We start from the raw sequence: 26,583 nt of genomic DNA on the forward strand, positions 1-26,583 counted from the left end.
AATCCCAGCCGGGTGAGAGCCGGCTGGTGCCCAGCTCCTGCTGCTCTCCCCCCCCCCCCCCCACGCTCCCCTCGTCCCCTTGTGCCCCTCGCCGTCCCCACAGCCTCCTTGTGCTGGCCACTTCCCATCCCTTAGCACCGGGGCAGGACCCCCAGCACTCACCGAGCCCCGAGGTCTCGCCGTGAGCCCTTCTGCAGCCTGCCTCACACACTGCCAACGTGCCAGCAGTCCAACCGAGGCTTAATACAAACTCTCAGTGTGCGCCATTATCTGCTCTAATCAAGCCTGTCATTAAATCCTAGACTAAGTGTTGTGTTTTCTCTTTTCCCTTTTAATTTTCACTGTGTGTTTTTCGGGGAGCTGCACGCCGAGCAGGGAGGTCCCATCACCAGCAGCAGGGCTGCAGCGCCCTGGTGGGATCAGGCTCACGTCTCTGCCTCCATTTGTGAGCCCCGTCCTTGTCCCCACCAGGGACCCACTTGGGGTGCTCAAGAAGCAAGGATTTCCCCAAAGGATTTTCAGAGCCTGAGGGCATGGGGCCTTTGCAAAAGCCAGAGGGCCCCTGCTCGGACACAGACACTTCCACGGCCCTGCAGCCCAGCAAAAAGGAGAGAGCAACGTCCTACAAATGTCCAGGGTGTTTATTGTCAAGATAGAAATTTCCATATATAAAATAAGTGTTTAAAAATAGCACTACCCTGCTCTCAACATGAAATATATATGTACACGCACATAGATATTTATAGAAAGAATTATTACCATTTTGCTATGTGATTAAAAAACAAACAAACAAACAAAACCACAAGATAATGACCAATTCCCAAACAACCCTGCCAAAACAGGGACGAGGGGCTCCTGATGCCCGCTCTCCCATGGGCGCACGCTGGGGCTGTGTCCCCATGGCCAAGGGGCTTACACCCCGTCCAGCCCTGCGCTGCCGGCAGCTCGGGCTCGCCCTGCCGGCAGCAGCTCTCCGGGTGCCCTCACCGCCGGGTTTTTCTCTCACAAAGCACCTTGGTGAGCACTGGGGCTGGGGCCAGGTGCTGTAGGAGCTGCGCTACGTCTCCTCTTCCAGCGCCCAGCCTACCCAGCTCACCCCAGCTTGGAGGAACGAGGCAACTGCAAAGGCTGAACCCATTCTCTTCATGGCAGGGCTTGTGCTCAAGTTCTTTTTTTTTTTTCCTTTTTTTTTTTTTTAAACACACTCCATGTCCCCTTGGGATTTTGTGATACAAGAACAAACAACGCTGCTTTACACATAATCTAGCAATAACAGCTCCACGTAGCTACCGGGGGTCCCCGTGCCCCACCTGAGCACCGCGGCTCTCCACGAGGATCACTTCTTGCGGGCGATCTGCTTCTCCAAGGCTTCCAGTCTGGCTGTCATCTGAGCAAGTGAGCGTGCTAAGGAAACCGTGAGCTGGGCAAAGAGCGAGAAATGTGCCCCAAACAAGCATGGATTGTGCCTTACCTGTGCCTGCTGGCACCCACGGACCCTCCCTTTGGAGACCTTGGATGGGACTGAGCTCCCATGCCATGAGATGTCACAGTGCTGCCTTTTTCTCTTGACAGATCCGACAGTTTTCACTGGCCAGCACAGACTGCCCTGGCCGTCCCCACCTCCCATCCCTGCTGCCAGCCCCTGTGCCTCCCCCGGCAGGAGTTTGGATGCAGCCCCCTAGAGCTGCGGGCTGCTCTGCGCCCCGGCGCGCCCATGCAGCACCCAAAGGATATTCCTCTCGGTCAGGCTCTGCAGGATGGCCACGGTGTTCGTCTGGAACTGCACCAGCGCCTCGCACTCGCACGGGCTCCGGATCTCCGTCTCCCCTCTGCCCTCCTCTGTGTCAGTGGGATTTGGGAGTGCTCAGAGCACAGTGCCACAGCCGGCTCTGCTCATATCCCCCCCAGTGCAGCACCAGCCCCTCGTCTTTCCAGCCCTTTTGCATTAAACCCATCGCCCCCAGCTTCTCCTCTTCCAAATAATCCCTCCCTGAGACCCACCCCTCTATCGTCAACAGCAAGAGGAGATCAGGAGAGGGGCACCCTAGGGTTACAGCAGCCCTGGGGCTCAGTTTAGGGGCTCTGCCTGCCCCTGCCAGGCTGCCACAAGCATCACGGGTGATGGTGGTGATGATGGGTGAGCCGCGGGGCGGCAGGGGCACGACTCACCCTGTGGGCTCCTCGGGGAGAGGAGGGCTCGTGGCTGGGCACCCACCTGGGCAGATGTTCAGCTTGAAGTTCTCCACCAGGTGGGTCATGGCGGTGAAGTCCGCCGAGTAGGAGAAGTGCTGCTCCACCGGCTCGGAGGCGATGGCCCGCAGCTCCTCTTCCACCGCCTTGCCGACACCCACGGCGAACATGACGATGCCTGCAGGGTGAGGCCGGACCCTGAGCGCCCCACGGCAGGCGATTCCCAAACCCAGAGAGAGTAAAGCTGAGTACTTCCCCACCCTGGGGCTTCCCCCATGCGTGGCATGGATCTGGGAAGGACAGGCAGGAACGGGCAGGGGCACGGCAGCGTCAGCACAGTGCATGCTGCGGCATTAATGGTGCTGTTCAGAGCATCCTGACACTGCAGCGAAAGCATGGCTGGGATATGGGAGATGAAGCACAAGGCTGGGTGCTGTGGGCAGGCTAAACCCCACTCATGAGAGCCAGCCATCCCAAGGAACCACCCTGGGATGGTTCCCAGCCCCTTGCCCCTCTCACCTGACTCTTTTGCTCTCCTGGCCCACTCAGAGATGTCGTCCTGGGAGCGCCCGTCCGTGAAGACGAGCCCGATTCTGGGTACGTTGTGGGAGAGGGGCCTGGCCCCTTCCAGCTCGGAGAAGCTGTGCTCTACCATGTGCTTGAGGGCAAGGCCGGTCATGGTGCCTTTCTCCATGTACTCCACCTTCATCACGGCCGCCTTGATCTCGTCCGCACTGTGGTACTTGTTGAGGGGGAACTCGGTGCGGACGCGGCTCGAATACTGCACCAGCCCCACCCGCGTGCCCTGCGGGGACACCTCCAGCAGGTCCACGATGCGGTTCACAAACTGCTTCACCAGCTCGAAGTTCTGGGGCCGGACGCTCTTGGAGCCATCGATCACCATCACCAGGTCAACGTGCCCGGTCCCGCACCCTGCGGGCACACGGCGGGGTGAGAAGGGACCGGCGGGACGCTGCTTGGGCCCCTGGGCCGGGGTGAGGCTGGGAGGTGGGGCAAGAATTCCTGGGGACCTCCATCCAAACTGCTCCACTGCCACCCCAGGGTCCCCTGGACGTCCCTCCTAGGTCTCCCTCTTCCTGAAACTTTCCCCAAATTCTTGTTGCACCCTCTGGGCTCTGTCTCTGCGGATGCAATCCCTCATCCATCCACGCAGAGCCCCTCGCAGCTGCCCATGTGAGTGAAGCCCTCGCTGGGAGCTGGGTGCACTGCAGCCCTGCACTGCATCCCAGAGGGTGAGCTGCACCCCGGTACTCAGTGCTGCACCCCGGTACTCACGGCTGCACCCCTTCCCGTCAGCCTGGAGCTGCTGCCCCTCGGGGCACACGCAGCGGTACGAGCCCTCGCTGGTCACACACTTGAACTCGCAGCCGTGATCCACTCCGTTGCAGAGGTCGGTGGCTGGGGGACAAGGCAAGGGCACGGGGTTATCCCCGTGCATGCAGGGGACCCCAGCACCCCTGCTGCATCCCGCGGGACTCACCCCTGCAGGAGCTGCCGTCGGGCTGCAGCGTGAAGCCGCGGTGGCAGCGGCAGCGGTGCCCGCTGGGGATGCTCACGCACTCGTGCTGGCAGCTGTGGTTCCCAAAGCTGCAATAATCGATCACTGGGGAGAGAAGAAAGCAGGGGGAGGTTGGCAGGGGGCTCTGCAGGTGCCACTGCGGCGTGGGGCAGGACCAGGACCCTGCTTGTGGCAGCAGAGTAAAGCTGGGGAGACGCCGAGCCCTTGTTTCCAGCACGAGCAAGGGCAGGGGATGTTAGCAAGGGAAGGGATGACATACTGAAGGACAAGGGGAGGATGAGCAAGAAGCAAACAAAGAAGGAAGAGAAGAAGCAGCAATGGGGGGAGATGGACACGTACTGGTGCAGGTCCTCTTGTCCTGGTTGAGGTAGTAACCCGGGCGGCAGCGGCACGAGTAAGACCCACGAGCGCTGACACACTGGTGCTCGCAGCCGTGCCTCCCGTCGGCACACGCGTCGATGGCTGCAGGGGAAGCAGACACCCGTCACCCTCCTGCCTCGGTGTCCCTGGGGCAGTTCCCCAGGCGCAGCACCACGAGGCAAGAAGGAAAGGTGGTGGCCAGAAGCAGCCAATACTGCTCTGCCCTCTGGGAGGGCAAATACTGGGAGCACCCGGCTGCTGCTGGCCTTGCTGGGCCCTCTGCTGCATTTCGGCTCCCCTCCAAAAGACCTGCACCTGCCAGTCCTTTGTGAGAGTTAGAATAAAGAAAGGTTTTTACGGGAGCAGGTCTTTCCGTCTGCGTTGAGCCGGTAGCCAGGGTTGCATTCGCAGTAGAAGGAGCCGGGGGTGCTCACGCAGCTGTGCTGGCAGCCGTGGTCACGCTCCACACACATGTCCACCCCTGGAAGACAGAGAGGGGTCAGAGCGGCCCACGGGCTCCTGTACAGCTCTCCTGCATGCTCCCTGTCCCCACGGGGTGACCCATTGGGCTGATTTCCAGTGCACAGGCACAGGAACCCCTTGTGCTGTGCAGGTTTCTGAACGGCTTTGGCGTTTGGGTCTGCCCAAGCACTAAATAGATGCTCAGGATTAATTGATACTGTTGACAGCCAGAGCGCAGCTGTTCTTCATGAAGGAGCCCAGGCAGCTATGTCTGCACGTCCACGTGAGCAGAGACGGCTGGGAAATGGGCGCTGGGGCAGGGAGGCAGCAGGCAAAGGCATTGCTAGAAGGGCAGCGTGCCCCAGGGCACATCTCAGCCCCTGCGCGAGGCACAGCTCCTGCTGGCCGAGGCTGCGCGCTGCCACCCCAAACACCCCCCCGAGGACCACCTTCTACCCTGCTCTTGGTACAGGGCGAGGAGCAGGCACTGGGACCCCCGTCACCACCCCGCCGCCGCGGCTCTCACCCACCGCACAGCTTGTCCTGGAACTGCTTCCCGAACTGCCGGATGAGCTCGAAGGACTCCACGAGGAAGACGTGCTCCTCCAGCGGTGGCGAGGCCATGGCCCGCAGCGAGGTCATGTCTGCCCGCTGGATGCCCACCGCGTATATCTCGATGCCGGCGTCCCGGGCCTGCGTGGCCACCTCGGTGACCCGGTCCTGGGGCCGCCCGTCGGTCACCACGATGGCAATGCGGGGGATCTTCTTGTGCGGCGGGCGCGCGCCCTCCTGCACCGTGAAGGCCACGTTCATGGTGTACTGGATGGCCAGCCCCGTCATGGTGCCCTGGGCCAGCGGCACGATGCCGTTGATGGCCTTCTCCATGTCCTCCCGCGTGAAGAAGGTCTTGAGGGAGAAGATGTTCTGCACCTGGCTGGAGTACTGGATCACCCCCACGCGCGTGGCGTTGGGGCCCACGTCCAGGTTGCCGATGATGTCGATCATGAAGCGCCGCATGGTCTCGAACTCGAAGGGGCGCACGCTGCGGGAGCTGTCGATCACAAAGACGATGTCCAGGGGGCCCGTCCTGCACTTGAGGGCTGCAAGAGGGCAAGGAGGTGGTTTAGTCTGCAAGGAGCGGAGGTGTCCCCTTTGGGTGGCTGTAGGGGTGCTCATGGGGGAAGGAGAGGGCAGGTCGGGGCTCGCCGGCACCTTCCCACTGCCAAATGAGCCTACGGAGGGTGCCTGGTAGGGAGTGGGAACAAGAGGCAGGGGACACATGCCCTGGCCATGGGGCTATAGGGAACGGCAGTGTTCTCTCATTCCCAAATCCTCCTGCTGCCCTGCTCCTGCACAAACACCTCTGTCTGTCCGGATCTGCCCTGGCAAGGCTCAGGCAGAGTTTTAGGCAGTGGCGTGTTCATCTCTGCCGCAATTCCTCTGTCCCTCCTGCAGCTCCAGCCTCCTGTTTTTCACTGCATTTTTCCAGTTCCTGCCTAAAACCAGAGCTTTCTATTTTATTCTTTTTTTTTTTTTTTTAAAGGGTAAAAAAAAAAAAGAGACAAAAGAGACAATGAAAAGCCTTGCTACAGACATGCACATCGAGAGGGTCGAGCCAAACAGCCTCTCTTGGATACACGGGTGCAACTTCCAGTGCAAACTGGGCGGGTGTTTAGCAAGTGAAAAGCCAACGAACATATTTTGCTTGGCTTGTGCGCCCCTGAGCCTGGGAGAATTTGGCCGTAATGGTAAGCAAACACTCTGAGCCCCCTTGGGACAATGCCCAGACTGGGGCTGTCATCCCAGCTGCTCCCAAGTGCCCAGAGGTTTCTGAGACATACTCAGCTCCTTTCTCCATATGGTGCTTTCATGGTTTTTGAAACTGGAACTGATTTGGCCACCTCTGCCCGGGGAGGACAGAGGCTGGTGCCCCTGTATTTGCTTCGTCCCCCCCACCAGGAGACCCACATGCATGGAGGGGTGCAGGTGGGGACCCTGCATCCTCCTGGGGATGCCCCAAAGCGTCAGGTCCCCACCAAGCCTTCCTCCGAGAGCTTTGCTGCCCTCACACGCTCACTTCTCTCCCCTCTAGGCAATTCGCAGCAGCCGGGGCTCACCTGCAGGTTTTGGTCTGGCTTCCAGCGTTGTTAGGACAAGCAGGAGGAGAGGAGCGACCCGCAGGAGCTTCATCGTTGCCGCGGGCACTGCGGGGAGGAGATGTGCTGTCAGTGCTGACCCCCACGGCTCGCAGCTCCTGCTGGCAAACCCCATGGGCAGGAGGTGCCCCTGGCACTGCCAAATCCCCCAGACAGCAGCAGCAGCAGTCGTGCCAGATCTGTCCCCACACCTCCCCGAAACCCAGGCGGGGTCTGTTCCAAGCGAGGACGGGCAGCCTCAGCGCCGCTACATTTCATTACAATAGCAACGATTTGCCAAGTGAAAAACGCGGTCTGATTTTCTGCTCTGGGTGGAGCTGGCCACCGGACAAGCCTTATTTTCACTTGCAAACCATGCGGCTGGGATGTTCAGCCAAGTGCTCCCTGCCTGGCGCTACGGCCGCTCGCCGCAGCCAGAGGACGAGGGGAGCTCCGCGCCCGGGGATGTGTGGCCACGGCCCCACCGCTCCCGGCATTGCAGGGCCACCAGCTCCGTGCTGGGAAGAGACACCCCGAAATTAAATGCCAGCCCAGGCAAAACCTGCTCAGAAGCCTCTCGGAGTCACTGGCAAAGACTGCTTTTCCAAGAAGCTCTGGGAATTTATTCTCCGTCTTTTTCCAGGCTGCCCTGGGAGAGCAGAGAGCAAAGACGTCCGCATGCACAGGAGGTGATGGTGCCTGTGCAGATGGGTTTGTGAGACCTGAGTGAAGGATTTGGGCATTTGAGGTGGGATAGCCGAGGGAACAGATATTTAGATCAGCTATCCAAAACCTCAGCTTGTTGCTTGTCTCCCTCCCTGCCCATCTCTGTGTTTTCTTGCCTTGGCTTTGGCTGCCCTCGTCTGGCTCCTGTATTTCCGTGGATTTATCTGGGGGGGCTATAAGGCAGGGACTGAGCAGGTGCCAGCCCTCCTGCCACGTCTGGGCCTAGTGAAAGAAATGGCAAACCTGGGGGCTGCAACAGCACAGCCTTGGTGCAATGAGAGCAAAGTCAGGAGGTGCCCAGGCACCGCTGGATAACGGGGATCACCAGGAGGGAGCCCAAAGCCCAGGCATCCAGAGCAGCCCCAGCACAGGTTGGAAACCCAAGGGGCAGCAGGGAAATGCCGCAGGCAGCACGGCTTCCCCAGGGAGATGGGGAGCAGGCGCTGGAACAGCACTCGTTGAAAAAGTACACTGGAAATTCGCTTTATCAGTAGTTATCGGCCGATATTTGCTTAGCCCCGTGAGGTCTCGGTTGTAATTCATCACCGGGGTTTCCACTTAATTGCTGAGAGATTGTGCGCAGCCCTGAACCCAATGTATTTGATGCTGATAACAGGTTGCACAGCTGCGTCTTAAAATTGCCTCCAGTGTTCACACCTGAAAAACAACACCGGAGAACTCAGAAGGACAGAAAGGGTCTGCAAGAGGAAAGCGGGGTCCCAAATACCAGCCTCAGAGACTTGCTGTTCAACCTTTAACTTGGCCAAACTTCAATTTGTGCCCACTCACAGAGCCAGCTCCACGAGGAAGGTTTCTGGGAGCAGAAATCCAGCAGGAGAGCCCTGGCAGCACCCAGCGGCTGGGAGCTGAAGGCAGAGAGGTGCAGAGGACACACGAGACGCAGCCCCTCACTGGGGAGCACCATCAGCCCCAGCTGCTGCCCTGGGGCTGGCAGGGGGCTGCAGCCTCACCGAGCCCCTCCTGCAAAACTTTTTATTTTTTATTATTATTTATTTTTATAGGAGAAAGCGCTCACTAACCACCAAATTTTCTGGGGGCAGCCGTGCCACCTATTTCACTTCTGCAGGTCTCTGCTCTCCAAGCCTCCCTGCAGTGGCAGGCTGGCACGGAGCCTGCGTCTCGCAGCATCCAGAGAGCGTCAGAGCCAGCCCAGAGGGAGGAATGAGCTCGCGGGCCAGGAACCAAGGAGGAGAAAACCAGTTCACGACTGATCTATTTTTAACAGCATCCGAGTGTTGGATGAAGCCTTCACGCTCCCCGTGGCTGGAGGGGCTGGACCGGGCATGGCACGGCGGCTCAGCCGCGCATCCAGCTCCAAGAGGGTTGTTTTGGCTGTCCCCGATTTAATCAAGCACCCAGCAGCAAGGCTGATGGGGATGGGGAAGCTGAGAAAACCCCCTGAATATCCCTCCCACTACCCCATGCTGGGCAATTCCCACAGCTACCTGCTTTTCTTGCTCCCTGGGGGGGGGTTCCTCCACCCCGAGGGGTGCCGCACGCCCGAGCCCCCCACCACCAGGAGCAGGAGGGAGATGGGTGGGAAGCGGGCGGCTGGCAGGCAGGTGCTGCGAGGCAAGGCAAACAGCGCCGGGGACCTTGAGATAACACCGAGCTATAAAGGAGAAAAGGGCCGGGGGGGTGAGCGCTGCGCAGGGCTGGCTCTGCCCCGCGGGACGCCTCGCACCAGTTCCCCACTTTTCAAGGCAACGCAAAGGGGGAAGCCAGCCTGTTGATTTTCCTCACTGAAGAAGATGGCCAACACGTGGGGCAGCAAAGGCATGAGCCACACGTACGGGCAGAAGGGCTGGCAATGAGCCCAGGCTCCTCTCGTGCCCTGGGACAAGGAGGACGCCAGGATGAACCCCCAGAGGCAGCCAGGTAAGGCACCCCCCCGGGGCGCTCGCCTCCCTCCCGTCCTGCTCCCTGCCAAGTGCTGAGCCTCAGGGAAAAAAACGGGCCGCTTCGGGTTTCAGCCTGGCCTCCTTGGCAGCACTCTGCTGGCTGCAGGTTGACAGAAATGCTCTGAATATTCCCCTTCTGATTCAGCTGCAGGTTGGACCTGGGCGCATCCTCCCCTGGGCAAGCTGAAACAATAGGGCTGGGGTGCTGCAGCCAGCACGTCTCCTTGTGTAAAAACAGGGACTGGGATCTATCTGCTGGTGTGTAGGAGGAATGGAGAATATGGAGAAATAGGGGGTGAGAGGCTCAGATGGCCATGCGTTCACAGACAGGACAAGCACTGGCCGTGGTGTCACGGGGAGAAAAGCAGACCCGTGTTTACATGGTCAGAGCCAGGTCTTAGACACAAACATGTTTAACATGGGTGATGTGGAAGGGGTGCATGGCCCTGATACCATGTGTGCTGTCACCTAATAGCACCTCTTTCTGTGCTGGAGATCTCGGACAACATTAGAGCAGCTCCAGACACGGCGTCCCCATAGCCCCCATGCCTCTCTGCACACTCAGCTTTGCTCTGCACCCGACCACAGGGCTTTTCTTTGCAGAGACCCCACCAGGCAGTTTTGCAGGCCATAATTCACCTCCTGCCTGAGTATTATTGAATAAAGTGTCAAAGACCATCCAAAATGCACTCAGGAGCCTGGACACAGAGTCCTTGTGCTCAGGACAGCACCACAGAGCTGGCCTCAGGCTGGAAGATGGGGACACCAACGTGTGCCTGTGCTTGGCAGGACAGCGAGCCATCCTTTGGGCCCTGCCCGAAAGAAATTCTGCCCCAAAAGTGCAGGTGGGACCAGGGGAGGACAACAGAAATGTGTGCTGCCCCAGGCATGAACGACAAGGAAGCCATGACTGCTGCCTGGAAAGACGCAGGCAACCTGCATCAACCTGGAGGCCCCTCCCGATGTCGGGTCTTGCCGTGCAACCCCCGGGGACTTTGTCTGGATTTTTGCAAGACTCAAGCAGTGTGAAAGGCCGAGGCTCCTGGAGCTGGAGCCACGCTCCCCTGGAGGGCTGCCCAAAGGGCGGTTTCTCTCTGTCGCTGGACTGAAGCCCAGTTTCAAAGTGGAACTGTTTCCCAGCTCCCCTTTTTGTGACACCTGTGCTTTTCTAGAGCTTGTAACCTGCACGAGAGCAGGCACTCCAGAGCAGCAGAGCAGGGCCCAGCCCATTTCAGTGGATGGATGGGGCTGATGTGAGAGAGTTGAAGCCCGGCCCTGCCAGCACTTTGCAAAGGGGTGCTCAGAAACACCTAACCTCGGTGCTCACCCCCCTGTGCAGAAGGCTTGGGCATCCCTTTCCAGAAGCAGGGCTCCTTCAGGTGGCAAAGAAACGCTGCCTAAACCCCAGCAAGCATAAACTCCCTGAGCTGAAATGGAGGAGGGAAAAAGCAAACCAAAACCAAACTAAAACACAACCAGAGCCTGCTCCAGGTCTCATGCACTCAGCTGCTCATTAGCACAGCAGAGGGGTGCCGATGCATCCCCTGGCACAGCAGCTCCCTTCCCAGCTTTCTGCACCCCAAGCATGAAGCTCCGGTCTCCTCAGACACCCTGGGTGCCTGCTTGTCCCCAGCCATGTGTCCTTGGGAAGGTCGGGGCTCAGTCCCTAGCACAGAGCTCGTCCTGAGCAGCATGAGAGCGTGCAACCCAGGCTAACTGTCCTGGGGTGCCCCTGCTGCCCTGAGCCCCACATCCACCCTGCGGGCCATTTTGCAGAGCAAGGGAGCATCAGCAAGCACCATTGCGTCAGGACCAGAGAAACAGAATGGATTTCCAGTCCAAAAGCAACAGAGAATAAAAATTTTCCCCCCTTTATAAGACTGGCACACCCTCGGTCCCTCCCCGACGCACGTGTGGGATAACGAGAGCAGCCTCTTCCCAGGACATCGCAGTGCTCTCCGGTTACAGCGCTCAGCAGCTCGTCTGGGCCAAGTGCCACCTGGAAGGACACGGTGTTTAAGAGACAAGGCTGTGCTTCTCAAACAGCACATCGTGCCTTCAGACCCGACGGGAGGGCTGTAACAGGAAAACCTTGCTGGATGCTGAGGGGACTCCTCTGAGAAAGCCAGTTCCCCATTTTTGAGGCCCATTCCCACGCTCACTGGGGTTAGCACCTTCCCCAAAACACAGAGCAGAGAGATGTTTCTTGCCTGGGTCCATTTTCAGGGTGAGTGGCAGATGTCTGTCTCACATCTTATCCTCATGGATTTAACATCCCACAAGTCCCAACAAGCTTGTGCTATGAGGTGGCATTTGCCACAGCCAGCATTTCCCTTCTGAGGGGAACCCGATGGGCAGAGCATCCCTTTTTGGATGTTCCCCATGACAGCAGATGGGGTCTTTCTCTGATCTAGTTCTAAAATACGTGCTGTGCTCAGCAGCCGAGCTAGGAGGAACTCCTCTTGTCCAGCCTGCTCTGAAACATGTGGTACCTGGGCTGCTGCAGCAGCTGGCAAGAAAATAAAATGCCATATTCACTTGCACATTAAACGTGGCCTTTGAAAGCACGTGTTAAAGGTGTAGCCAAGAGGGAAACATCAGCTGGTCAGGCAGTTCCGACTGTTCAATCGATCATGTCAAGAGATGGCTCCTGTTGCAGGTTCTCTGTTCTTCATTATCCTTACCCTGCACATGTCCCCTGAGCTGCACACAGCCCTGCTCCTGCCGGGCATCTTCAGCAAAACTGGATGGGCCTTGGAATAATTCTAGATTTTGACGAAGAATAATCACCAGGGGAAATGCTCACCTTCCAGACTCTCTTTCAAAAGCAAATGCTCATCTGCAAACGAGCCCCTGGAGGACAGCTGACCTGAGCCAGGACACTTCAATCCTTGGAGGAAGAGAGGCGTGGGCCATCCAGAAGCTGAGGCAGCAATCCACAGCCCAAGTCCTTGTTCTGAGAGGAAGGTGTTGGAGTGCATTTTTTCCCCAGAAATATGCATGTTCAACCACAAAGGAAAGAAATGGCCCGAAGCAGTTCCTGGGCTGGTGCAGAGTTCATCAGCTGAGCTTCTGATGCAGCAGAGCCGGTGTCTCTAAACACTGAGACTGACAGCTCCTAGCAGGACCTCTGCCTCCCAGATCTGCTGGGACCAGTATCCCCAGCTGACCTCCAGCAAGCTCACAGGGCACAGACAACCGCAGCGAGCGCCTGCTATTTCAGCCCCACAATCACAGATCTGCTGCCTGACCTCCTTCTCTAAATCTTTATATCATATTTCTCGCCCTGGAGACGTGACTCAATGTGTTGGCACACGGAAAGACGCCAGGAGAATATTCTCGTGCCTCCCCGCTTTATTCTGCCCGTCCTGCCACGCGTTTAATTGAAATAGCAGAAAGCGAGGAGCCTTTGGCTGCCACAGGAAAGCATGCAGAGACTTCTCAGCCCTCCTCAAGAGGGAAAAGGTTGAAATATTTGTCTAGATACTTTTCATGTTGAGAATCCCAAAGGCAGCATGGGAAACCTCAGAGCAGCATCGGACGCCCCAGCTGATTTCAGCCTTACCCCAGCGTGAGGTTTGCCCTTTTTGGTCAACCCATGAGCAAGTAGCTGAAGTTATCTAATTCTGTTGTGCTTGCTGAGTCCTTGCTGAAGGCACCTACGGGCTCGTTGATCCCTGGAGACACCAGGAACAGCCCAAAGCCACTTTGCTGAGGTCTGGAGGCCTCAAGAGGCTCTCCAAGGCAAGCCCTACAGTGCAGCGTGAGGAACCAGAGGCCAGGAGACTCCAAGCCGCTCGCTCAAGAGCAGAGCAGGTCTGGGACCTGGGTTGGCTCTCCTACTGGGACAGTGACACAAGGACACATCAGAGAGCAAGGGGAACACACGGCCACGTGCTGGGGGAGCTGGTGGGGCTGCAGCGCTACCAGCGCACTGTCAGCCTCAGCAGCTTAACACCAAAGGTTCAGCAGACAACACGGAAAACGAAATCGAGGAGCAGTTGTGAGATTTCTGCCTGGCATTTGAGTGCAGACAGCAATGTTTTGTGTCACTCTCCTCCTGGCTGGTGCTGTTAAAACCAAAGCAAGATGCTGTGAGAAGAGAAGAGCGAGGGGGGTGTTTAATGTGACACTTGGAGGAAGCCGTCCAAGTCCAGCTGCAAGCGTGGGAGCTGTGAGTTTCCAAAGGCAGGGTTTTCCCGTCTTTTCCAGCTCATGGACCCCTGGTAATTTTCCAGCCGCGACACACTCTTGCACAGTGGGCTAACTGAGCTGACAACAGATCTGCTCCTACCGATTCCTGCTGCGGACCACCTGCAGACCGCAGATGAGGATCCTGCCTTTGTGCAACCAGTGGAGCAGCACGACACAGCCCAGGGACGGGAAGGCTCAGCCTTTGGAGAGGAACCAAGTCACTGCCACCTCTCTGCAAGGGACCCCAGCTGACCCCCATGGGATGCCCTGATGTGCACCAGAGGGACCAGGGTAGGGATGGATTCACCCATGCACTCAAAGGCTTGCAAAGGGAGAAATCAGAAGTTTGGGGAAAAAAAAAGACAAGCAAAGGCAGAAACATGCTGGGGAAGGAGGATCCCACGTCCAGTGGAAAATGCTGGGTGGGAGAAGCAGCCAGAGAGCCAGAAAAGCTTCAGATGCAGGATCAGGCCAGGGGCACCCTGCAGGGAAGCACTGCCACGGCTGGGCACTGACACCTCCTCTCCTGAGCACGTGCACTCAGCAGGGCTGGCCTTAAACCCTGCACATTTATCCCAGACAGGAGAGCAAACAGAACCCTCCTAACCACCAAATACCCATCGAGGGGCGATTCTGCCAGCCTGCAGCAGGTAACAGAGCACCAAGGCCAGGTCCCTTCACCTGGATGCTCATCGAAACCCTTGTGCAAGCTGGACCCAGGGCTCCCCTGCAGCCAGCAGAGCCCCCCTCATCAATTTGCTACTGTTTGGCCCCAAAGCGGAGAAAACAATTTCACGAGGCAATGACGAGGTACAGGAGCTGCTCAGCCTCGTGGCACAGCTGGAAGAAACGTGCAGGACATCTGGCACAAAAGGGACCCTTTCTGGGGGAGCAGAAGTCTCTTTATAAGCCTCTTTATGAGCATCACTCACTCTTCATTGTTGTGTTTTTCCTGGGTCCCTTTTGTTCAGTTAGGGAGGGTTTGTCCGTAATTTGCATGTGCACGTAGGTACAAACGCTGCTTATCTCTGCCTCTCTCCGTGTTCCAGCCTTATTTATCCAGCATTTGGAAGTGGCATTTTACGAGCACTGAGTTTTTAACAAGGCAGGCACACTGCTCAGAAAGCGAACAAAGGGGCCCCTATTGGAAACTTTAAAAATGTTTAAACAAAGGCTTCTCTTGAAAACCTTTAACCCCTAGTGCCAACCTCGTGGGAAATACTAAGTTATGAGCAAGCGGAGCACAAACATCTTCTGTGACCACCGATTGCCTACAACAGGCTGCCTTGTTGGCCACATCTTTTCTGTTCACTACCATCACCAACAGGATTAACTCCCCAGCCCATCTTGTACTAATCCCATAAAATTTATTTAATTCTTCAAGGGAAAAAAAAAACAAGTCAGAACTTCCACAAAAATGAACAGCAGCTTTTTCCAGTTGGATGCAGCAGTCCCCTGTCTGCTTTGATGGAAAGTGCCATTTTACTACAAACACGAAGATCTCTTGCATGCCCTCCAGATGGGAATTTGTATTTCAGACAAGGCCAGATTTAGCCCAGGAGTTAACTCTGCTCTTCGTATTGCCAAGTCCTGGTGGCAAATATCAGGGCTGAGATGCGAGAGCAGATTACACACACACACACACACAATTTTTGCCTGTACCAGATGCCAATCTAATGATATTCCCCAAGCAGATTGCAAGAACCTGCTTGTGAAATACTTTTTCTACTTGCTGCCGAGAGCCTACAGGCTGACTGCCTGTGACTGATCACTCCTGTTCTCAGAAAAATAAAAGATAAGGAAAAGCTTTGTTATTGCCACCAAGAGATGCTACAAACGGTCCCACAGGGAGGACTTTGCAGTAACTGTATGCAGTCTGGCCTCGGTGGAGGCAGAAATCCCATGGGCTTAAGTAGAAGAGGTAAAACCGTGTGAACAGGGTCCTCTCTTGGAGCCCTCTTCCCCCAGCCCCAGTCCCACAAGCAGCAGAGCCCCGTTTCCTTGCTCCCCACCGACACCAGGTGGGTGCTCCCAGGACCAGGATGGACTGGGCAGCTCCCTGCTCTGCAGCAACAGCTGTCCTCACACCTTCTGGCCAAACGGGGGGAGAAAAATCCCAAGGAGGGTACAGACCACCGCACCATGTTACCTGCATGGCCTGGCTCGGCTGCGTGTTGGCACAGATCCGATGAGCACAGAGCAGTCTGATTTTCCAGACAAGTTTTCCCACGTAATTGCTTGCAGCAAATATGCCCAAAGCTATTTTTTTTTCCTGTGCAATGCTCAGGGTTATAAGCCAAAGGTGGGTGATTGCTCATACAAACATGTTTATGGGTATGCACAAACAGAGCTATGAGCATGCACGGCCCCAGTTTTCCAGTCATGCAGAAGGGGTGCAGAACAAACTTCGGGCACGCTTCTCAGCGTATCTTTTGGCAAGATCTAGCTCTCCTATTGCTCGGTGCGCTTCGCCCAGGTGTACAAGACCTTATTATTCTCTGCTAAAAGAGATCCTCACTTGTGTAAGCAAGAACCAGCCCCAGAGCTAGGCAAAAGGTGAGCAGAGCGCACAGACTGTAAACTGCACCATCCCTGTGGCAGGGAATGCCCCCATCCTCCCCGCAGGTACCGAGAGCAGAGTGGGGGCTGCTTTCCGCAGCGGGTGCTGTGACCCCAGCACCCACACCCCGCACCCCCAAAAACCAGCTGGGACAGCGAGTGCTGGCACCACGGAAAGGGAAAAGCGTACAGGTGGTGGAGCTCAACAAGCGCACTTTTGGGGGGAAACCCCCAAAATCAGTGATAATCAGGGGATCAGCGCCACCCTCCCGAGGGGGCACAGCACTCCCTAACCCCCCCCAGCCCAGGAGGAACCCCCCAACCTCCACCGCCCGCGGGGTCGGGGCTCCCCCTCACCCCATCCCCATCTCCTTTTCCGCTTCCCGCAGGTGCCGTGGAGCCCCTCACTCACCCGTACCGGCCTCGGAGCCGCTCCCCGCCGCGGTACTGGCTCAGGTACGGCGGGGGCTCGGCGGGGGCTCGGCGGGGGCTCGGCGGGGGCTGCGCGGGGGCTGCGCGGGGGCTGCGCGGGGGCTGCGCGGGGGCTGCGGGGCTGCGCGGCGGCGCCGGGAGCGGCATTTAACGGGGCGGGGGGAGGCGGGGCGGGCCCGGCCCGGCCCGGGATAGCGCGGGTGGGGCCCCAGCCCCCGGCCAACCCCCCCCCAAAAAAAAAAAAAAAAAAAAAAAAAAAGTCCCGGGGCTGGCGGCCGGGGGCGAGCGGGAGCCGCGCAGGTGGGAGCGGTGGCGCCGGGGAAAACGGCGGGGTTTGGGCGCAGCCCCTGCCTGCACGGCACCGGAACGGCCAGCGAGAGGCTTCCTCCGTTTGGGTTTTGGGGGGGGTTGTTTATTTTTTGTTTTATTTTGGTGTGGTCTTTTTTTTTTTTTTTTCCTGTATTTTGGGTTGGGTTATTATTATTTGTTTGCTCCTCTGCTGGCGGAGTGCATGAACCATAAAGTCCAAAGGCCCCGGAAAACAGCCCGAAAGCTCCTCGTGTCCTTCCCTACAAACCCCCAGAGACCCGGGAGCTCGGGGAGCTGGGCTGGAAGCAGGGAGCTGAACCTGGTCCAGCTCCCCGAGGACAAGTGATGTGCGGGGCTGTAGCCCTGGGGAGCATCGTCATTAAACGCCCTGGAACAGAGCTTCCCAGTCCTCCACCGCCTCTCAGCACTCGCATCATCTCCTTGGTGGCAGGAGCCACCGTTAGTGCTTCACAGCACCCAGCTTTAATGCTTTAGCAGCACTTTCCGCCTTCCCCACGCTAACACAAACAACAGCAGGCGGATCAGAGAAAGGAGACCCCAGCAAACCACCCCCGTTATCTGAGCTTTCTCACAGTCGAGGCGATGCTGCGGTACCAAACATGGGCCTTTGGGCGCTGCCGGGGCGGTGGCGGGGCAGGAGCACGCCGTGGGTGACCACCCTGCCTGGCCCCCGCTCCCCCACAGCTATCCTGCCTCCCGTCCCCGGCTGGTGTTTGCCGTTGGTGTGGTCGAGAAATCCCCCAAGCCCAGAAAAGGCTGAATTTCGCTTGTGTGTGCAGCAACGAAAATATAGGATTTATAAATACCCGTGCATATACAAGGGCTTGTGGGTTGGGTTGGTCTGGATTAAAGGAGGTATTGAAAAATGAGGGAAGCCAGAAACTGCAGGCTTCTCATTTCTGTGATTTCTAATGGCTTTTCCTTTTGCATAAACATCACGCTGACTCCATACCCAGGAGCACTGCAGGCTTTTTCTCCCCTGCTCTCTACGAAATATAACCCAGACCTCTAAAATGGATATTCTTTATTAGGACATTCGGTTTTCCCCAGCCACAGGAAAGAACAATTGCACTCTGTGGCACCAAGTCGCCAGCAAGCTGCAGGGCAGCTGTGCTCTGAGCAAGGCAAACGACAGCTCCTTTTGGGGTTGAAAGGCAGAAAATTAATGCTGTGCACCTGGATCAGTGTGCACTCCAGGATAGCATTAATGTGAGTTAAGGTTCTCATCTACACAGTGACTTGAAGACCTCAAACAAGAGCTGATGGGTGGTATTTAGGTCTCCCGAGTCAGGCACTTCCATTCTCAGCAGGACCCCGAAAACTGGCACCCATCCTCTGCAGGCTGAGCCGGTGAGTGTTGGGGAAGAGCAGGCACCGCATGGCAGCCAGGGCTGGGGAGCAGTGGCAAGGGGGGGTCTGGTTCTCCCAGTGCCCTCACATGGGTGTTCTGCTCTTGGGGTCACCCAAGGGTGCGAACACGGGGCGGTGCTGGGCTTCTCTGCCCTACCTGCCCTCGCAGAGCAGGAGGCAATGAGGAGACCAGGGGGTGTCCACACCAGAGCTGGTCCAGCCTTGTGTCTCCCACGGAAAGCACGCAGGGCTCTGCTTCTTTCCTGCGTCCTGGCCCATGCACAGCAATGCGGTCAAGGCTTGCAAGCATGCACGGAGTCTGGGTGCTGTCACACCCCTCACTTCGGGCAGAGCCACCCCAGAGCCACCCCTACAACATCCCCAGGTGTAAGGGACCCGCAGGGGTCATCCCATCCAAGCACACCTCAAAGCACACCCGCTCCTGTGGCACATCCAAACCCACCAGGCTTAAAGCAAGAGAAGAGCCCCAGCACTGCACAGCTCCAGGCTGAGCACGGAGAGGGAAAGGCTTACAAAAATCAGCCAAGGAAAGGGGTCGTGGCCCGCAGAGCCGAGGAGGCAGGGCCTCGCTCTGCCTCTGCATAATGCCCAACTTTGTGCAAGAGCGTTTGATTCCCAGCTGGGAATTGCGGCTCTGAAAAGGAGGCTGTTAGCGCGGGCTGTGAGAGCCCGGCCCGCGTGGTGCTGCTAACATGACACTGAACTAACACTGCACTACAATCAAAGCATTTTAATAATTTAATATAATAAATGTCAGAGGGAGTGAATAATTCCCTGTAACCCTGCAGAGGCTGGAGGTGCCAGAAGGAGCCAAGTGGGTACCGAGCAGCATACCGAGCCGCTTTAGCAATAGCTCTTTGACTTGCTGAAGGCAAATCTAAACCAGATGATGGATGCTGGGTGGTCGGCTCCTGGTCAGAATGGTGAGCACTGTTCAGAGGGGCGTCACTCAAACAATTTAACCCCCAGATTTGGGCAGCAATGGCTGCAGAGAAAGGAGAAATTAAACTCCCCAAGTTTCTGGGTAGCCCTTCCACAGCTAGACATCAAATCTGGAGAACCACAGTCTGCTTACCTGCCGTTGGCGTGCACGTTCCTGCACTAAGCAGCAAGTAGCACGTGGATAATTATTCCAGAAGTCTCCAACAAGACCTGTGCAGCAGCCCCCGTGCCTCTGGCATTACGCAGGGATGTGATGGTATGGAGCGATGATACGTGCACAAGCCCAGCCCTGCCCCGAGCTGTTGCTGCAGGAAGCTCTGCAAAGCAGGTGTTGCTGCCGGCCACGCTGTCAGCACACGTCTTAATCCACATTTTTTGGCAATTTGCTGCCAAACACTCCCTGCCGATGGGTGAAGCCGAGGGGCTGCCTCCAGCACCAGCCCAGCTGCTCCCAGGCAGCCCTGAGCTCTGCCATGGGCACCCAGCGGGGTGGGGGGCACCCAGTGGGGGACATGGAGCTGACACCCGGCTGGACCCAAAGCTGCGCTCCTCATTTGGCACTGAACACTGAGCGATGGGACCCGCAGGGAAAAAAAAATAGAAAAAAATAAATCAGGCACGGAGCCTGGTTCATTCTTATGTTTGCCTGAGCAAGGATACAAACCACTCAGTAGAAAGAAGGGTTGGAGAGAAGGTTTCAGCAAGATGAAAACCTATCCTGGAGAGGTTGCTGGTGGCAAACCAGGGGGTAAAGCTCGACTTGGGGCACTGGGGCACAGGGCAGCAAATTCAGCCTGGATGGCTGAATTCAGCAAATTCAGGGTGGCAGCTGGTGCTGTGGATGGCACCAGTGCCAGCCGTAAATCTGCTTTTGGCACAGCCCCGTTGATTTATGCTTGCTGATGATGTATTAACGCATGGAGAATCGAGGTTATATTGCCCATCTCATAACCAAACAGGGCAGCGATGGGAAACTCTGCGGACAGCAAAGCGCCGGGTCCCTGCGGGACTATCTGCCAACAGAGGAGGCACTGGGGAAATACTTGTTTGTATGGGAGGCGTGCTCATCTTCACGTACAGGCAGGAAAGCATCGGCTTCATTCACAGCGTGGGAAAGCTGGAAGTGAAGGGTTGGAGGTGTCAGGCTAATTGTAACGTGGTCCCTCAGGTCCCACGGCAGAGGAGGACACCTCGGGCTCGGACCCAGCCAGCCTGTCCCTGCCCGACCGCCTGAGCCAGCAGAATTAAAGGGCAGGTGCACGGGAACTGCTCCCAGTTACCAGAGCAGAAAGCCTTGATGTGGCCCTAAAAACCCTCCCGGTGCCTCTCAGTGCCCAGCTGCGTGGTGCAGGGAGCTGAGGGCTGGATTTGGGGCTGGTACCATTTGCTAGCGAGGTGAGGAGCCCAGTCTGGGTGTTGCAGTGCTGTGGGACCTCTGTCTCGTAGATCCAACCCCTACCAAGCCAACCTGCTCCGAGACGGCGTGCGGAGGTACCTGCAGCTGCCGGCAGACCAGACAGTACTCATACTGCACGCAAAGGTCGCCCAGAAGTCGTATGGCAATGAAAAAAGGTAAGAGTCTTCATGGGCTGAGCAGCACGAGAGGGCACCTTCACCCCGACCTGCACTGGTGGGCAATCCTCCTGCCAGGTTCCTCCCAGGGACAGGAGGTCAGAGGGATGGGGAAAAAAAAAGAAAGAAACTATTCAGGTCTCACCCTCTCAGCATGAAATTGCAAAGAATAAGAAGAGAGGTCAGTGTTTTAAGTGCTCTGGAAATCGTCTTAACATCTGAACGGCCACACTGGGACGTCTCCATCAATGCCCACCGTCTCCCCAAAGCTGCTATTTTGGACAATCCTCCCCACATCGCAAGAACACCTTGAGGTTCTGGCTCGGATCTCCAAAATTGCTACTCCCAGGCAGCGACGTCAGCATGTGGCACCGGAGTGTAATTAATCCTCCATTAACCCTTGTGATATAAATAATCCTCCCTTATTACCGAGCAGCTTTGAGGTGACAGGCTCTGCCTCGAAGGCTGAGCTGCACCCAGATGAATGGGGCTGGGGCTGTTTTTTCCTTCGTGTTGGGATTCAGGGTCCAGAGCCCGGGGGATTTGTATAAATAAATCCGTAGCCCAGCACTTTAGGGCCCCAAAATATCACCCGCTCCTGCACTGCTCGCGTTTTACCCAGTATGAATAGAGGATGAATTTGTGCCATTCACCCAAGTGCAAAGACAGTGGAAACCCAAATAAAACACAGGAAAATAGGTTTCCAAAACCCCGCACATAGATTTATTTGCGTTGGGCTCTGAATCTGGCTGTGAATGCAAACTCTGTTCCTGAGCTGCCGAAACTCTGCATTCCAGGCGGGCAGAGAGCGGGGGCCTGACCCCGGGGGCTCAGCTGGGGGGGCTGCAGCACCCAGCACCCACCAGCAGCACCCAGAGGTGCGGCAGCGGCACCATGCTGGCTCCGCAGGGGTGCCCGAAGCCACACCTTGAGCCAAGCACCGTCTCTGGGTGTTTGAGTGCTGTCAGGAGGGGCCTTCTTGTCTCCACAGGTTTTTCTGCCCCCCGCCTTGCGTTTACCTGAGTGGGCCGGGATGGAAGTTAAAGCAGGAGCAGCTAACAGGTACGTGTGGGGTGGCAGCCCCAGACCTCTCCCAGCGAGCCATCCCCCACCTCTGCAAAGGGAAACGCATCCTGATTATTATTTCTGTGCCCCCCAAGCTCCTCATTCCCTGGGGCTGGCCCCTCTGCAGTACAGACCTGAGCAGGCAGCAGCCTGGGCCACCCCAGGAGGAGCCCCAGCAGGTGCCAGCGTGGGGCTGGAAGGTTTTTATCCCCGTCTCTTCCAGCCAGGGACCTGGGAGAGGCGGGTTTCCGCGTGTGGGGGTACATGGGGCTGGACAGCATGGGCAGCAGCCTGATGGAGACGCAGAAGCTGAGCTTCGAGGAGCAGCCGGACTCAAAGGTAAATTGAGGGCTCGCAGCCTGCTCCGCTGGGGATGTTCTGTGTGGGGTTAGCCCTGCAGTGCCCGCTCCCCGTGGGCAGGATTCATCCTTCTCACCACCTTTCCAGGTCTGTGCAGCCCTGGGGCAGGCTGATTGCCAAAAATCGCACAGCTTCCCCAGCCCGTTACGCGCTCCCGCTGAGCAGCAGCGCGGCTTATCGCGAACTGAAAGCCTGCCCTTTCATTTGTGGGTAAACAGCAAAGGAAAACACCGCTCAGTCCCAAAGTTCAAGAGCTTGAGAGGAGACCCAGCATCTTTTGATAGGGGAAAAGAAGGGGAAAAAACTGTTATCTGGGGTCCCTGAAGAGTGCGGGGTCTGTGTTGGGCCAAAAACATCACAAAAAGAGCTTTGTTTGCAGCACTCGAGGTGCTGCTAGAGCACGGCGTATCAGCCCTGCCAGAGCCAGCACGGTGGGGAAACCGAAAACCCAGGGCGATCCCTCATGTTACGCGGGATAAATCACACGCGAACATTAATTTCCATGAGGAATTCTCTGCCCCCTGTGTAAATAAAGCCTCTGCCGATCCCTGGCTCTTCACCGCACCTGTAATAACATCTCCGGCCGTTTCCCCCTGTAAATGAACCCGGGGCTCTTTGAAAGGGCACTATTGTCCTGCGGGGACGCCTTGCCCGGGCTGGTGGTGAGGAAGGTGAGGAGGGCGAGGAAGGCTGGAGGGGCTCGGGCCATGCCCACTGCCCCCAGCCCACGCTTGGCTGCTCCTCATGCCCCCCGCAGGGCTTCGGCTGCGCCAAGGCGCTGTACATCTCGGACGCGGACAAGCGCAAACATTTCCGCCTGGTTCTGAAGCTCTTCTTCAGCAACGGGCAGGAGATCGGCACCTTCCACAGCAAGCTGATCAAGGTCATCTCCAAGCCCTCGCAGAAGAAGCAGTCGCTGAAGAACACGGACTGTGCGTACGGGAATGGGTCTGCTGGGGGGTGGGATGGGATGGGATGGGATGGGATGGGATGGGATGGGATGGGATGGGATGGGATGGGATGGGATGGGATGGGATGGGATGGGATGGGATGGGATGGGATGGGATGGGATGGGATGGGTGCTCACATCTTGCCTCCAAAGCAGTCAGGGCTGATCCAAAGCCCATGGGCACCCTCAAAAAAGAATGCATGTGGGCATATTGATGTCCATTTTCCAAAGGGTTGACCCACTGCAATTTGTAGGGCTTTGGTGCTAATGTGCTCCCCACCCCGTGGGCTTCACCTGCACCTCTGGGAGGTGCGGCTGGGCTGCTGCTCACACAAAGAGAATGGCAGATGGAAGTGCTGCTTGCTGCAGTGCTGCTCACCCCAGTAACCAGGACTCGTCCTCCCCGGTGCCACCAGAAGCAGCAGGGCTGTAGCCTGAGCCCCGAGCAAGCTGGCCAACGCTAACCCAGCCACCTCCCCCTGCAGTGTGCATCTCCTCGGGCTCCAAGGTGTCCCTCTTCAACCGCCTGCGCTCCCAGACGGTCAGCACCCGCTACCTCTCCGTGGAGGGGGGAGCCTTCATCGCCAGCGCCAGGCAGTGGGCGGCCTTCACCCTACACCTCGGTAAGGAGCCTCATGGGGCTCACACCAACCATGTCCCTGCGCGGTACCACATCCCAGCCCTGCTGGGTGCTGGCCTCCCAGCCAGGTCTCTCCAAGCAGTGAGCACCTGTGGTGCAGATAAAGCCATAAAAAAAGCACTGTGGCTGTGGCCAGACCTGCTCCCTGCTGCTCGTGGCACTGACTCTGCCTCTCTCCTTCCCCCGAAGCCGATGAGCGCTACAACCGGAGTGAGTTCCCCCTGCGGGAAGGGTACATCCGCTACGGCTCCGTGGTGCAGCTCATCTGTACGGCCACTGGTGTCACCCTGCCTCCCCTGGTAAGCCTCAATCCCCACGGGGCTTGGGTGGCAGGGACCTGAGCAATGGGTACAATCCCCGGGCCCATGCTGCTCTCCTGCTCCTCTGAGCCCAGGGTCTCGCAAAGGGCAATGTGTGCTTCATCCCTTCGCTTCCTCCTCACGGGGGCACAGCCTCCCTCGGGGCGGGGGACTCACCAGCCCCATGCTGAGCAGGTGCCCCTGCCCTGCAGATCATCCGGAAGGTGAGCAAGCAGTACGCCATGCTGGACGTGGACGAGCCCATCTCCCAGCTCCACAAATGTGCCTTCCAGTTCCAGGGCAGCGACCGCATGTACCTGTGTCTGTCCACGGAGAAAGTCATCCAGTTCCAGGTACGAGGGGCTGAGGACCCCCAAGTGCTCCACATCCAAACTGCTCCACTTGGTTTCTCTCTGGGAGCGGGTCACGGGGAGGGGGAGGTCTGCCACCAACCGGGGTTGCCTCCGAATTAAGCTAAGAATCACTGCAGAACCACCTCCCTCCAGCCTTCGTGGGAAACTCATCACCGAGGTGTTTGCAAAGCATCTCAATCCCCATTTTATAGCAGAGGCACCGGCACTCGCTGGCACCAGACAGAAGCCAGGCGTCCTTGGCCCTGGTCCCTTACTGTCCCCACCATGACATTTACAGAGCTGTGACCCTCTCCACAGGCGTCTCCGTGCCCGAAAGAAGCCAACCGGGAGCTGCTGAACGATGGCTCCTGCTGGACCATCATCGGCACTGAGATGGTGGAGTACACCTTCAGCGAGAGCCTGGCCTGCGCCCGCGAGCCCGTCAGCCCCGTGCCGCTCATCGCTGCCCTGCAGGTAGGCAGGGCTTCGGCTGTGGGACGCCTTTTGGGGCATCTCCATCCCCAGAGGGCTCCTCTGCTCGGTTTCTCTTGGCGTGGGGATGCGGCGAGGCCGCTGCCCTGTTCCTCGGGGCTCTGCGCGGGGCCGGGGCGCGGGGCAAAGCAGCCGGTGCCGTAACGCACTGCCGCCGCAGCTCACCGGCGGCGGGGACGTGGCCATGCTGGAGGTGCAGGGCGAGCATTTCCACGCACACCTCAAGGTCTGGTTCGGAGATGTGGAGGCGGAGACGATGTACAGGTAAGGGTGGAAAAAGGTGGGGGCGGAGCTCGTGGGGGAGTCTCTGGGTCAGGCACAGCGGTGCCTGCGGGATGTGCTATGCAGGCCATGTGGGATGTGGCTGCCAGCCTGGGCGAAGGGGGCACTTGCACCGCCCGTGCTGCAGGACCAAGCTAGAGCATTGCACTGAACAGTGGGGAGGGCTGTGGGGGGGTTTGGGGTCGCTGCCCACCTCGCTGCTGCTCGGCTGGGTGCACGGGTGCTGCTCCTGGTGTGGGAGGGCTGTGCTGTAGGGGTGGCTGGAGGCCACGGGGACCCCAGGGGCTGAAGACAAGCAAGGAGCCCTGGCAGAGGAACAAAACAGGTGGGAGGAGAGAGGAGAGCGGCTGGAGACTTCCCGCTGAGCCCCAGGTTGGAAGTGATGTGTCTTCCAGGTTATTAAAGCACATTTTCTTCATGCACTGCTCCCAGGAGCCCCAAATCCCTGGTGTGCGTCGTCCCCGACGTCTCCGCCTTCGGCAGTGACTGGAGGTGGCTGCGATACCCCATCACAGTCCCGCTCCTGCTGATCAGGGATGATGGCCTCATCTACTCCAGCTCGTTCACCTTCACCTACACCCCGGAGCAGAGCCTCCTGCCGGGACAGCCGGTCCCCTCAGACGTCCCGCAGGACTCGGACAAACTGCTCGACAGCATCCACCAGGAGTTCACCAGGACCAACTTCCACCTCTTCATGCAGAGCTAGCGAGCGGGGCCGGCAGCGCTCCGCCTGCCACCGGCCCTGGGGACAGGAGCTTCCCTGAGCCACATCTGCAGGCTGGGGTGGCCCTGCCCGAGGGTCCTCCCCATACATCCACTGCCCACCCGTTACCTGACCCACCGCCTTCTCTCTTCTCATGGCAGGGTCTCGCCCTGGTGAGATCTCACCTGAGAGCACCAATAAATCATGCTTCGAGGACTCTTTATTGATTCTATTGCTTCTTTGCTGGCCTTCAGGATTTACCTCCTGTGCTGGCACAGAACATCGCGGCTCCCCTGATGTCCCCGGTCCATATATTCAAAGGCCAGGAGCGACAGGGATGAATGCAAGTGACCTTAAATGTCATTGATTGATACCAGGAGACCCTGCACCACTTCTGTGCTTTTCAGTAACGAGGAGCTGGTTTCCAGCAGCTGAATACCCAGCACCAGATTTTTTTATTTTTTTATTTTCCATTAGAGGCCCAAATGGGGGAATTTCAAAAGGAGAAGGGAAAGAAAGAGAGAAACAGTTCAGTGTGAAACCCAGCCCTTTCCTAGCTGTCATGGCTCTCTGAGCTCCGTTGTTTCACGCGCACATGCGGTGCAAGGCTGGAGCCAGCAGGAAGCTGCTGATCTAAAGAGGCCATAAAAAGGAACCGGGTTTCTTGGAGCTGGACCCGAGTGCTACGCAGAGTGGGGCTTACAG

General features: G+C 57.7%; 2 protein-coding genes across 3 annotated transcripts; one reads left to right on the forward strand and one right to left on the reverse strand.

The window, feature by feature from the left end:
* Window positions 1-623: 623 nt before the first annotated feature.
* MATN4 (matrilin 4) lies at window positions 624-16,685 on the reverse strand. Of its 2 annotated transcripts, XM_066978381.1 has the most exons (12): window positions 16,616-16,685; window positions 16,501-16,549; window positions 6,670-6,756; window positions 5,083-5,652; window positions 4,449-4,571; window positions 4,070-4,192; window positions 3,692-3,814; window positions 3,487-3,609; window positions 2,710-3,123; window positions 2,216-2,368; window positions 1,735-1,839; window positions 624-1,395 (listed from the first exon to the last, which is right to left on the reverse strand). In XM_066978381.1, the coding sequence occupies exons 3-12, from the start codon at window positions 6,740-6,742 to the stop codon at window positions 1,337-1,339; spliced, it is 1,866 nt and encodes a 621-aa protein (XP_066834482.1). In that variant the 5' UTR covers window positions 6,743-6,756; window positions 16,501-16,549; window positions 16,616-16,685; the 3' UTR covers window positions 624-1,336. The 2 variants fall into 2 exon arrangements, with proteins under 2 accessions (XP_066834482.1, XP_066834481.1); XM_066978380.1 differs by having other exon boundaries at window positions 16,501-16,634.
* On the forward strand, window positions 9,291-26,289 carry RBPJL (recombination signal binding protein for immunoglobulin kappa J region like). The gene is made up of 12 exons (XM_066978569.1): window positions 9,291-9,312; window positions 16,340-16,544; window positions 20,610-20,735; window positions 21,727-21,797; window positions 22,024-22,139; window positions 22,918-23,092; window positions 23,595-23,732; window positions 23,939-24,048; window positions 24,261-24,401; window positions 24,720-24,875; window positions 25,054-25,157; window positions 25,608-26,289. The coding sequence occupies exons 1-12, from the start codon at window positions 9,291-9,293 to the stop codon at window positions 25,879-25,881; spliced, it is 1,638 nt and encodes a 545-aa protein (XP_066834670.1). The 3' UTR covers window positions 25,882-26,289.
* The last annotated feature ends 294 nt before the right edge of the window (window positions 26,290-26,583 follow it).

This window comes from Anser cygnoides, chromosome 16, assembly GCF_040182565.1.
Source record: "Anser cygnoides isolate HZ-2024a breed goose chromosome 16, Taihu_goose_T2T_genome, whole genome shotgun sequence".
Taxonomy (NCBI): domain Eukaryota; kingdom Metazoa; phylum Chordata; class Aves; order Anseriformes; family Anatidae; genus Anser; species Anser cygnoides.

What these genes read in the sequence shown, in the direction of transcription:
- MATN4 (XM_066978381.1), bottom strand. Translation starts at nt 6,742, where the DNA reads ATGAAGCTCCTGCGGGTCGCTCCTCTCCTCCTGCTTGTCCTAACAACG. An exon ending in CAGGAGAGCAAAAGAGTCAG is followed by an intron (nt 2,369 to 2,709) that starts GTGAGAGGGGCA and finishes CTCACCCTGCAG; the next exon opens with GCATCGTCATGTTCGCCGTG. An exon ending in CAAGCTGAACATCTGCCCAG is followed by an intron (nt 1,840 to 2,215) that starts GTGGGTGCCCAG and finishes CCACTGACACAG; the next exon opens with AGGAGGGCAGAGGGGAGACG.
- RBPJL (XM_066978569.1), top strand. Translation starts at nt 9,291, where the DNA reads ATGAACCCCCAGAGGCAGCCAG. An exon ending in GTGTCACCCTGCCTCCCCTG is followed by an intron (nt 24,049 to 24,260) that starts GTAAGCCTCAAT and finishes CCTGCCCTGCAG; the next exon opens with ATCATCCGGAAGGTGAGCAA. An exon ending in GAGGCGGAGACGATGTACAG is followed by an intron (nt 25,158 to 25,607) that starts GTAAGGGTGGAA and finishes CACTGCTCCCAG; the next exon opens with GAGCCCCAAATCCCTGGTGT.